Below are 12711 nucleotides of genomic sequence, written 5' to 3' on the forward strand. Positions count from 1 at the left end.
CTCTTTGGTTGGTTTTGATTCCTGTGTCTCCTGCCTCCTATTCCTTTGGCAACCCCTGGCATTACCTGGTATGGTAACCAGGAGGTTGACGCTATGAGCTCTTAAGCATTTGAAATGTGACTGGCAGGACTTCTGTAGAAGTGACTTTACACAACTCTGTGTATCTGGTGCAGCTAAGGGCCTGTGGCCAATGACTGCCCCGTTAGATAGTGCAGGACATGTTGTCTCTTTCTCAAGCACGGTGACCTCCGACACCGTGAGTGCTGTTGCTTCCCAACCCAAGCTGAGCCTTCTCTCGCTTGCTTTCCGTGTGTCCTCCTCCGTGTGCCCGCACTAGCGCCCCTCTTTCCGCTCTCTTTGGTCTGTGCTCCAGGCACACAGGCTCGCCCTTGGTGCTTCAAATTCCCTCCCAAGGCGGGGTCTGTGCACACGCTGTTTGTTTGTTGGGATGTCTTTCCGTCATCTGTCACTTGTCAGCTTTGTAGCTACTTCCTATGAGAACCAGCCTCGATCCTGGCTCCACAAGGCCCTTTTCCGTGGCACTGAGGTCTGACCCTTTGATTTCACAGCTGCCGTTACAGACTTTATGTATACTTGTATAATTCTTCATGACACCGGTGGGGCTGCCTCCTGCTCTAAAGAGGGGCCTGCTAGCATAATTATTTAACATTTCCCTCCAGGAACTGTGCTTTGGCATCCTCAAAATCCTGTTTTTTCTAGTGTGTATTAGACTGATTCATTATTGAATGGAATGCACAGTCTATCAGATATAAAGAATTATTTTTGGCTAATTTAAATCCTGGAAAGTCAAGTAATGCATGCCTGAAATATTTCTTCATAGGACAACAGGGAACTCTTTTTATACAGTACTTACATTTATTGGAAAATCTTTTGCATATATATTGCAGAGACTCCACTTCTAGCATGTCCTTAGTCAGGTGTTACTTAATAACAGTGATATTCTGAAAAACGCAGTAGTTATGTTCTATATTGTCTTTCAGGGGATTTTCATCACTTTGAATTTGCCTTTTGCCTTTTGGGATTTGTTTAGCACAGAATACTTATCTCCCCAGTGAGCATCTAGCACGTTGTCTGTAAAGCATGTGGAGCTGCAGTCGTGTGTGTTTAGCCTAGCAGAGCACGGGCAGGCTTACTAGTGTGTTAGCGGAATACTCAGTGTATTTTAGCACAGTCAGTTAAGTTGTAGTTTAACAGGTGACATCATTTCATTGTCAAAACTGTGACAATACCAACCAAACCTTTTTTTTTTTTTTTTCCCCCTACTAGCAGATCTGAGAACTAAATCTTGTTCTGGCCATTCATGAGTTCAAAGTTAGCCTGCACTAAGTAGTCAAGAGTTAAGGCTGTAGCTCAGTCCAGTGGTAGAATACTTGTTTTAGCATGTGCTGTGCCCTGGGTTCACTCTTCGGTACTGCAGCGGAAAAAGCAATGGTCTCTGTGTGTTGCTTTTAACATATTATGCCCTAGGTATACTTTTATGTTGGTTGGATAAATCCAACCTCCCTAACCAATGTAGTACATTCTATTTTATGGATGTATACAATTTAATGATTAGGTCTTTAAGTTATTTTTGTTATTTTTTTTTTTCTGTTATAAGCAGTGACTCCATGAATATCTGGACATTTTCCACATCTTTTTGTCCATAAGTGAAAAAACACTGTAACTTAGATTCATAAACGCCGAAATTATATGAAGATAAATCTTTCCGAGGTGCCGTCTAAAACCGTCACCTTGGCATACTCTCTCACGGAGCACATGGGGTTTTATTATTTTTTTTCAGTCAAATAGGCTAGTATTCAATCTGTATAGAAGATCTATCTTTCCTAAGAAATTATTTTAAAATTAAGAATTCACTTATTAAAATTTATATTCTCTTTTTAAAATTCTAATTTGACCAACTGGAGTTCATTTTGGCATAAAAACTAAAGTAAGGCTATATTATTATTTTTGTTTTCCATGTCTGCTACTCATATTTTTATATTTTATATTTTTAACCATGCCTAATTTTGTTCATCTTGATTTAATAACTGCATCTTAATAATTGCTAATTTAAAATAGTTGCTACTATAGTCAAATAAGTTACCAAGATGAACATTCATTACAGTTGTTTTTACTTGGATTTTGTTTTTTTGTCGTCTTAGAAATTGAGCCCCGGGCCTCCTGAGCATGAGATGTGTACCCTACCACTGGGTCACACCCCCGGCTGCCAGCACAGTACTTTTATTAAATATGCCTACTGCCTGTTGATTTTTATGTTCTGTGTTGGAACACCAAGTCTGAGTGTGGAAGCCGTTGGGCGTTTTTGTCTCTGTCATAGTTGAAATGTAGATTCTATCTTCTCTTCCCGTTCAGGGTATTTTTCCTTCCTGTTTTGAGGATAATTAATTTAAGGTACTCCCCTAATTTGCTTTCTGTCGCTGTGGTTAAGACTATGACCAAAGGTAACTAGAAGGAGGAAAGGGTTTGGTTCTTTCTGCCACTCCCAGGTCATGTTCTGGCACTGAGGGAAGCCAGGGCTGGACCTCAGGGTGGGAACCTGGAGGCAGGAGCTGAAGCAGAGCCTGTGAAGGAACACTGCTCACTGGCTTGCTCAGCCACCTTTCTTATACAACCCAAGACTAAAGACCACAATGGCCTGGGCCCTCCCACATCAAGCATTGATCAAGGAAATGCCTACAGATTTGCCTAGGGGCAAATTTTTCTCAACTGACATTCTCCCTTCCCAGATGACTCAAGTATGTGTCCAGTTGACAAAAACTAACCAGGACAGACACTGTCTACTAAAAATGACTATTTGGCAGATACCAGGACAAAGTAAAAGAAGATGAAGGAAGGCAGGCTTTCTTCTTTTGTAAGCTTTGTTTTGTCTGCTGTTAAGAAGTTCATGTTGACTTGAGGCTTAGGTTGACCATTTTTAGAGTTAAATTAGCAATTTATATTTATTTTATGCATTCGACTTCTCAGCCAATAAATTAGTTTTTTGGGGAGCTTAGTAGAAGAGCTCTTATTTTGGGGAGCTTAGTAGAAGGGCTCTTATTTTGAAGCTGGAGCTGGAACCTAGGGCTTTGGGCCTGCAAGGCTAGTTAGTGCTCTACTTGGGAGCTATAGTTGTAATCCAGTAGAAGGGTATGTGTGGTGTGGTGTGTGTGTGTGTGTGTGTGTGTGTGTGTGTGTATGTTGTATATAATATAACATGCTATATTATAATAAGGTTTAAATAGTATATTCTCTTTTGCTTTATGTTCTTGGGAAAATGTATATATGGAGAACTTTTCAGAAATGCTGTTCTAAAATTAATCTTAGAACTCAAAGTGGCCAAATTGAGGATTTTGCTTTATGTACTTTTGTGAGTTTTAAGAAAGATAGAAATCATCCTAGAGCCCTCTAGACGGGTTGCCTCTGAGAAATGGTCAGCTATGCAGATTTTACTTGGGATTTCACTGTGGCTGTTCTAAGTGATATGTAAGTTGGGACATACTGCCTGGAGGTGTAGTTTCTGGGCAGTACCTACCTCACTGCTGATACTTCCTCCCTGTAGCTTATCTTTTCATAAACTTCCACTTGTAAAACTGCTGAGTCCCTCCCATGTTCTCCTGGACTTCTGTTTTGTGACTGGTTATTATTTGTGCTCATGACTCCAGGTATGGTGTCTGTCCTGGACTTAATGCAAGGAGGGTTCCCCTCAAGAGCCTCGTTTCATGAACTCTACAACATGTACAAAAAGTACATGCCAGAAAAACTTGCAAGGCTGGATCCAAGGCTATTTTGTAAGGTATAAATGCTGCTTCAATAGGAATTTCTCATCAACAAATCTTTTTTATTAACCGTAGTTAGAACTCAACTTTTTAAACTTGTTTTTCAGGCTCTTTTTAAAGCTTTGGGATTAAATGAAGTTGACTACAAGTTTGGGCTAACAAAAGTATTTTTCAGGCCTGGCAAGGTAAATATGTTGAACTTTAGCATATGATAGTTGGGCTTGGTACTTGGCATGCGTTTCCTTAGTTATTAGCAATTTATATTATTACAGCATTACATGCAACAGCATGAGATTATGTTTCCACTCCCAGTTTTCCTGCTTGCGGGTGTTTCATATTCTGAGTTTAAATTATAGTTTTAATCAGTATTGGAATCAGGGCATTGTTGAATTGTTTCTTTTTTTATTATGTTTCTTTTTTAACATATACATTTATGTTATTGCACATGAATAAAATAAACTGTATATGTCAGGAAGAATCATGAGACAGTCAGGAATTATACATATGTTACATTCGTAGTGATTTGGCTATTTGTATTTGGCACACTTGAAGTAAACATCTTTCCTATCTTGTTGGGTCTAAATTTCTGAATGAAAATCAACTGCTATCATATCTCACCTCTTAAATAAGGACTAGCCAACACTTTCCAACATTTTAGATAGGTTGAAGACATTTCTAGAATATTTCAATTTGTGGGGCAGTTAGAAAGCTCAGTATGTAACCCAAGCTGACTGGGAATTCTCTATCTAAATTGTTCCAGACTCCTAAACACTAGGGTTATAAGCATGTGCCACCTTGCTTGGTGAGGTTTCAGAGTATGGTGGAGTCCTCAGTATGAGAAAGTTTCACTACAGTATGGTAGATATAGAAAACAAATGAAGTTGGATTGGCATTTGCACTGACTGTTGCCCAGTTTTACAGTGAGGATTGTATAAACTACACTCATTAGGTTGTTCTTTAGGCTAACATAGTTGCAGTTGGGATGTTGGCTGACTGTAGAATACTTCATAGCTAACTGTATTTTGTATAGAAACACCTAAAGCTGCTGCTCACAGTGTTAGTAATAATGTCTCCATGTTCCCAACATTTAAAACATGGACATAATGATTACATCATTATAATTGTAAACAATTGCTATTGCGACTAAATAACCAGTTACAGTAGTCAACTATTGTTCATGTCTCCAGAATTAGTTAATTATCGTAAATGTAATTTCACACTTTTGAGCACAAGATGAAAATGTGTGTTTGCACTACTAGTGTGTTTCTTCCTCTGTAGTGTCTTTGCTACAGAATCCATAGCATTTCCTGTGAAAAATTAAGAGAAAAAGAAAATATAGATGTTCATAGTTGGCTTCACTTTATTTAGTGTTATTTATCATAAATTCAACATTTCTCCTGTTTCAGAGACACAGTAACTATTTAGTTAATAGTTGGGTAGAGAAAGAAGTTGTATTATTTGTCTCTAGAAAGATGAGAAAGGGTTGTCAAAAGCTTAAGGCAATCAGGTGTAGGGATGTGTAATCTTGTTGTACTAACTTTAAAGTTTTTATGATTAAAAAACCATTTTGTTGATTGCACATGACACCTTTAATACTGCAGGATAATATTCAGTGAATAATGGAAATAATTCTGGAATTTGTTGGCAAACAGCAGAAGTAATACATTTATTCACTAGTAGCTACATGTCCATTGCATTTGTGTATCTGTCTCTTAGTAGCAATTTTTTTTTTTATTTTTGTCTGAAATGGGGGTTAGCTTTGGGAGAGATAATACTTTTGGTGGCTCCCTTGTTTTAGATGATCTCCACTTGTCAAGAGCCGTGTGCGTGTCTGAGAATGTGAGTGAACTGGCTCAGACGTGTCGGCCCTATTTAACATTTCCCCTCAAATATCTCCGCCTATTGTCTGTAGTTAGTCATTTAAGATTTTTTCCTATTCCTATTTTTGCTGCTACTTAGGAATAAATACATATTCCTTCCTACCCTCCAAAAGATTGCTGACGGAAAGACAAAAGGAAAGGACCACGACATGTGGCCAAACGTGTTTATGTTTTCTGTTGACCCTGCTAAGATGTCTCTGGAGTTGACTTTTAGCCATTTTCAGGAAATTAGGTTTGGGATTTGAAACCCATGTATTTTATTTTCCCTCGATTTGAATACATTTATCCTTCAACACTGACACTCAGTTCTTACTTTTAGTTTGCAGAATTTGATCAGATTATGAAGTCTGACCCAGATCACTTAGCAGAGCTGGTTAAGAGAGTCAACCTTTGGCTAGTCTGCAGTCGCTGGAAGAAAGTTCAGTGGTGTTCGCTCTCTGTCATCAAACGTAAGTGTTTTCTCTCTGGCATAGTGCCTCAGTCTTTAATCCCAGTGCTCGGGAGGTTGGGGGTAGAAGAATGGAGAGTTAAAGGCCTTGGGGTTGGAGAGATGGCTGAGTGGTGAGGTGAGTAACTTGACAGTACAGGTTACTCTTTCAGAGGAGCTCAGTTTGATTCCCAGTTCACATGGCAGCTCACAGCTGTGTGTAACTCAGTTCTAGCAGATTCAGTGTTCTCTTCTGACCTGTGCAGGCACTGCATGGATGTGGTGCACAGGCAGGAAAAACACCCATACACATAAAAGAAAAATAAAGAAAAAAAAAGTTCAAGGCCTTCCTTGAAATGAGACTCCATCTCAGGAACAACAAAAAACCAAACCTTCTCTCTAAACTATGATTTATTTCACACCGAGATTTGCTGTTTTGGGAGTGAGATGGGTTGAGGGGACTTCACGAGGCGGTATCCTAGATGACACTGGGCACCTTTGGTTCCTGTTGTGTCTGATGTCATGCTTCCCCAATAACTAAGCCAGCACAGATTTTGATTTTTTGAAGGTCAGATGACATTTACTATCTGAGATATATTCTAGGGATGTTAATTTCATCTTGTCCCAAGCAGTACATAAACTTACTCTCTTCCTTTTTCCTCTTTCTCTCCTTGATCCCCAAACCGCTCCATTTTCTCAGATCTCAGATTGTGTCTGCAGTAGACATTCTCAATAAATGATCTGTGTTCTATCTCTGCACCTGTTTCTTTCTGTCTCTACCTCCACCCGACCCCATACAATCTATTTAATTTGAATTGCTGTGTATTGAGCTCTGGGCCTTCCAAATGCTAAGCAAACTATACCCTTGGGTATCATCTCTCTTTTCTTATCATCAAATCTCATTAGTTATCAAATTATATGAATTTCACCTTCAGAAAGTATAACCCTTGATTTTCATTGTTCGTACCTTAGTGGGATCTCCTTTTTCACTTACACAATAACTTTACTAGCTCCAAAAATTATTTGCCAGCTCCCTGTCTTTCTTATCTTTTTTTCATATTTTATGCATTTTATTGCACATGCATAAAACAAACTACATACAGCAGGGAGAACCATGAGACAATCATGAGTTCTATAAATGTTACATTCATAGTGATTTGGCTATTTGTGTTTGTCAAACTTGAAGTAAACATCTTTCCTGTCTTGTTGAGTCTAAATTTCTGAAAGAAATTCAATATCTATCCTATCTCATCTCTATTAACTTAACCCCTGTATCTTGCTTATCTTTTTGAAATCAAAAGGATTTCCTAGCTCTCCTTCAATAGATGGCAAAGTTTGCATTCCTAGACTTCCTCTCTAGATGGCAGTTGGGGCTTCCGCTCATCCTTGCAGCCTCTTCCGGTCCTCCGCTCTCGGACTCTGCTCCTGAGTCTACTGGGCCTAGCTGAGTTTGAGTGTGTTTCTTCCAGGTTGTATAGCAGTTGCTTATTTCTGGCCTAAGACATGCATGAGTGCAGACTGTGTTGGGTTCTATGAAGGTCTTTGGTGAAAGTCAAACAGTTGAGAGCTATGTGGAAATCAGCCCTCATTCCTCCCATGCTTACCAGAGGACTTGAAGTAGTGCTGAGTGTGTGTGTGTGTGGGGGTGGGGTGGGGTGGGGTGGAGGATTTAGTGGGTAAATCTTCACTAACAGAAGAGTAAAATTCCCCTGGTCTAGCACAAAAGGACTAGGCACTTTACTGTGGAGATCTTTTGTTAGACAACAGTGCATAGTTATAGAAAAAAACTATAATAAAGAAAATAAGACAAGGGAACCTCTTTCTCTGTCATTTTCCACATAAGCTATAAATGGTTTTCATGGGTTTGGTCCTTTCAGCTTTACATACAATGCGTTTTGGAGGAAAGTGTATGTTATTATGCTCACTGTACCACACTGCTCTGTGTGCACTGTGTTGTAAAGACTCTCCAGGGCCCTTTACCAGACAGAACCCTTACTCCAATGTTAATTGGAAAGCTCTTTTTAAAAAAAAAAACCCTAAGATCCAATTGCACTAGGAGATTCTAGGCCACCTGCAGTTGAAAGATTATTTTAGTGTGGGACTCTCAAGAGACCACACTCACAATGCTTATTGTCAATTTCCAGAAGAAAGTAAATTCACTTGGCAGGTTAATTTTTTTTTTTAAGACATAGCATTTAATACAGTGTTTCTCAATATGTGGGTCATAATCTCTCTGTGGGTCGAAATACCCCTTCACAGGGGTGGCCTAAGACCACCAGAAAATACAGATGTTTACATTATGATTCGTAACAGTAGCAAAGTTACAATTATGAAATAGCATCACAAATAAATTTTTTGCTGTGGTTCAACATAGCGTGAGGAGCTGTATTAAGGGGCCACAGCGTTAGGAAGGTTGAGAACCACTGGAACATTTAATGGAAATGTGGTCCAGGACAGTTTGGTAACAGCAGTGTTGCGTATTGTGGAATATTTTAAAAATATAATGCTAGCCACATCAATCACTTTTATTTTTAAGAAGTTAAAGAAATGTTAGATTTCCTAATTCTGATGGGTCGAATAATATGTTCATCCAGAATTTATGAGAATTGCTTTGTGGGAATGAGAGGGCTTTTCATTTATGTCCTATTTAAACCAAACATTTTCTGTCATTTTATTTCACTCTCACACATAGTGAAAAACAAAATAAAATATCGAGCCGAAGCATGCATTAAAATGCAGAAAACCATCCGAATGTGGCTTTGCAAAAGGAGACACAAACCACGGTAAGATGGAGGGTCTAAAGACCGACACAGCACGACTGTAGAGACTGACGAGGAAGCCATGACGAGGAGCGGTTGGGTCCTGTGTTCTTTGCAGATGGCTTGTTTGTGCTGTGTGTTCAGAATCAGCTCCCTCAGCACTTAGCTTGGTGCTCGACCAAAGGGTCTGAGTGCCTGGCAGAAATGTGAGCTCTCAAAGATTGGAATGAGTGTGGTGACTTTATGATTAGAGCTTCTCGGTGATGCCAAGTTAGATGCTGGTTTTGATGACACTCAATAGCCTGATCATAATTTCAAGGCTGCTCATAAAATCATGTCGTTTTACCTGTATGTCATTTCACTGTATATATTGCATTTTGATCTTATTCAAAATTTGTATTACCAAGTTACTTCGTAAGCTTTGGAAGTTTGAATAGCTATTGCCACCATACCTTTTCAATGAGGCATTGGCTCATTTGAGTCTTATAATTGGGATCCTCAGTTTTCAGTCTAAAAGTAGCCAGCCTCCAACATACTGACAATCATCAATGCTATTTAAACATGTATCTGATTCTCTTTATACTTAATACGAGGCCTGAACAGACTACTAGACATTACTGAAGACAGAAGTAACCTGCCCTGTTAGCCACCGCGTTCACTTTCCATCCGTGAGAACCCTCCCTCTTACCTTGTGAGGGAAGTGTCTGATGGAGCTGTTGCCTTTGTAGCATCGATGGCCTGGTTAAAGTGGGCACACTGAAGAAAAGACTCGATAAGTTTAACGAGGTCGTGAGTGCACTGAAGGATGGGAAGCCGGAGGTGAACAGGCAGATCAAAAACTTGGAAGTTTCCATTGATGCTCTGATGGCCAAGATCAAGGTGGGCAATTTTAATCCAGTTTGTCTTAATGTCTTATATAATGTGCTGTTTTTGTTATTGGTATTGAAATTGTATAGGGAAATAGCCTTATTTATTCAAGATACAAAACATTAACAAGTGGATACTCACATTAGTCTTTTCTCAACACTTGAAAAATTTTGTAGTAAAAAGATAAATAATTGTTATGTGATTATTATCTGTTAGGGAAAACGTTGCTCTCCAGAGAGCAACTAAAATACTGAGTGTTAGTAGGCTTTTGCAGTCATGATTCAGAGATGGTTAAAGTAAATTAATTTTTTTTATGTTTTCCAAAGCCAATTGTTATTCTGTTGTATTTTTTTTCTGGTGGTGCTGGGGATTGAACATAGTGCACTGAGTGTGTCCTGCAGATGCCCTTCTACTGAGTTATCCTCAGCCCCCAGAAATAAAACTGCTAAGTTATGAAAGTCACGTGGCATTGTTAAAAATGGAAAGGCAGTCACCCAGAGCTCCTTTATAGTGCCACAGTAAGCATTCGGTTAGTAGATGTTGTGTTTCCTTTATGACCACACCTTGTAGGCATACACTTTAACACACTTCTCTGCCGTAGTCATGCACTTCGTTCTGTGTCTCTGCTGTTATGTTATTAGATTTGTGTGGTTAATGCAACATCTCATCGTTTACTTAGCTATTTTAAAAGGAGCAGTTAATTTTCTCCATTTTTAAGGAAAAATTAGGCTATTTTGTTTTCATTTTCAATTGTTTCTTATTAATGTGACTTAAAGTATTCTCTGTATTTGTTGATTATCATATATCATCTTTTTCAGTTTCCTCAATTATATGGTGGGGGGTTTTCAGAGTTTTCTCAGATAGCATTCAGAAGTCAATGCTCTGGTGACAGGGTAAATATTAGAAGTAAAAAGAGAAAACAATCAAGAAAGGAATGAAGATGCTATGGTGTGCTCAGCTGACTTTATTGATCAAGGATGAGACTGGTTTATGAGGTTATCATCATCAACCAAAAATAACCCAGGAAAATTATCCAACAAGTCTAGATGTACTTTCCCTACTGTTCCTTAAGTACAAATTGAGTGTTATCAACTAAGAAAGCAACTTTGGCTAAATTAGTCATTCCTTAAAAATACTTTAGAGCTGCATTTCTATAGTTTTGTTCATAGTATGCTACACATATCGATGGCTTGTTTGATAAAACACTGAGTCAAATAATTATGTGTGGAAATAGCTTTCAAAGTATATGTGAGTAGCTGGACATGGTGGTGTCCTCCTGTATTTCTCGTGTTTGTGAGGTTCCTACTCCATAGCTGGTTCAAGGTTACCCAGGGCTACATGAAACTCTGTTTGCAAAAAAAATAAAGTCATATACCTATACATATACATATACGTGAATATGGATTTATTGGTCAGCTTGGCCAGTTGTTTTCTATCTTAGAGCACATTTTTAAATTGTGAAAACCCACATTATCATTGTAGCCATTTTAAAGTGAATAGTCCAGTAGTGTTAAGTATATCCATATTGTGCAAAGGAGGTAACTTCTTAAGTACATGTTTGTTATTTGGCTTTTTAAGTCCACCATGATGACGAGGGAACAAATACAGAAAGAATATGATACACTAGTTAAAAGCTCAGAAGATCTCCTCAGCGCACTGCAAAAAAAGAAACAGCAAGAGGAGGAGGCGGAGAGGCTGAGACGTATTCAAGAGGAGATGGAGAAAGAAAGGAAGAGGCGTGAAGAAGACGAACAGCGTCGGCGGAAGGAGGAGGAGGAGAGGCGGATGTAAGCGTTTGCGTTGTCCTTACTGGAATCCCACAGGATGGTGGATGGTCCCTGTTCTAAGACTGTGTTTCTACTTCAATCAGATGATCTATGTATCTGTGCATCTATCTGTGAATCTATCTGTATCTATGTATCTATCTTTTTCTCTCTCTATATATTTTTGTGACAGGGTTTCAGAGTGTAACCCAGGCTGGCCTGGAAGTCTCATCCTCCTGGTACAGAGTTTATACTTACACACCAGTATGCCCAGTACAAAATCAACCAATTTGATAAGTTTGAAAAAATTTAGATGCTTATATAGTTAGTAATATGGAGTACAGGTTGAGAATTCCTAAGGATATGAAAACCTAAAAACTGAAAAAATTTGAAGTCTGAAAATTTTTATTACGTGTGTATGTGTGTGTGTGTGTGTGTGTGTGTGTGTGTGTGTGTGTGTGTGTGTGTTATTTGCCATGGTGTCATTGTGGAAAGCCAGAGAGCAACTTGTGGGCATTGGTCCTCTTCTTCTACTATGTGGGTTGATGGGACTGAGAGTATTAGGCCTGGTGGCAAGTTACCTTTTCCCTGTGAGCCATCTTGTTACCTTTTTGAGTGAGTGGTAGTACACAAACTTGATTTAATTCAATCTCACGTTATTTTATTCTTTGGCTTTTAGCCCTGGCTGACATAAATTTTGTTACATAAGCCAGGCTGCATTCAACCTTGGGTCAATCCTTTTTTTCACTGCCTCTCTATGCTGTGTTTACAGGCATGAGCCACCCTACCTAGAACATTTTATTTTGTTCTAAAACATTAACTGTACATACTAGTGGGATCATTTGGTACTAACATACATGTATAGTGTGCATTTGAGGTACCCATCCACCCTTTTCCCATTTCTCCCCATCTCTTCACCTGGCAAGTACTCTTCAGAGCCCCTGGAAACACAGCTCTATTTTCAGGTAGACGTCTCTCTTTTCCTTATGTTTCCACATAAGAAAGAACGTATGGTTCCTATGTTTCTTCTGAGTCTGGCTTATATCACTTAACGTGATGCACTCCACTTCCATCCATTTTGCTTCACATGGCAGACTTTCACTCTTCATCCTCTGCTGTGCTCCAAGGCTGGTTCTATATCCTAGTTATTGTGAATAAATGCTTCTGTAAATGTGGGCATTCTAGTCACCCCTTTATAGGCCACCTTCATTTCCTTGAGCTGTGAACTCATCATTACCA

The 12711-nt window shown here is 39.0% G+C and overlaps 1 protein-coding gene across 4 annotated transcripts in view; it reads left to right on the top strand.

Annotated features, from left to right (window-relative positions):
- Myo6 (myosin VI) overlaps nucleotides 1–12711 on the top strand; it is a 133954-nt gene that overhangs the window by 102848 nt on the left and 18395 nt on the right. For all 4 annotated transcript variants that reach the window (XM_051140675.1, XM_051140676.1, XM_051140677.1 and 1 more), the window contains exons 21-26: nucleotides 3663–3793; nucleotides 3884–3961; nucleotides 5976–6105; nucleotides 8776–8866; nucleotides 9571–9721; nucleotides 11288–11496. In XM_051140675.1, the coding sequence (XP_050996632.1) occupies nucleotides 3663–3793; nucleotides 3884–3961; nucleotides 5976–6105; nucleotides 8776–8866; nucleotides 9571–9721; nucleotides 11288–11496 (790 nt within the window). The remainder of the gene's footprint in view (nucleotides 1–3662; nucleotides 3794–3883; nucleotides 3962–5975; nucleotides 6106–8775; nucleotides 8867–9570; nucleotides 9722–11287; nucleotides 11497–12711) is intronic.

This window comes from Acomys russatus, chromosome 32 (genome assembly GCF_903995435.1).
Source record: "Acomys russatus chromosome 32, mAcoRus1.1, whole genome shotgun sequence".
NCBI classification, from domain to species: Eukaryota; Metazoa; Chordata; class Mammalia; order Rodentia; family Muridae; genus Acomys; species Acomys russatus.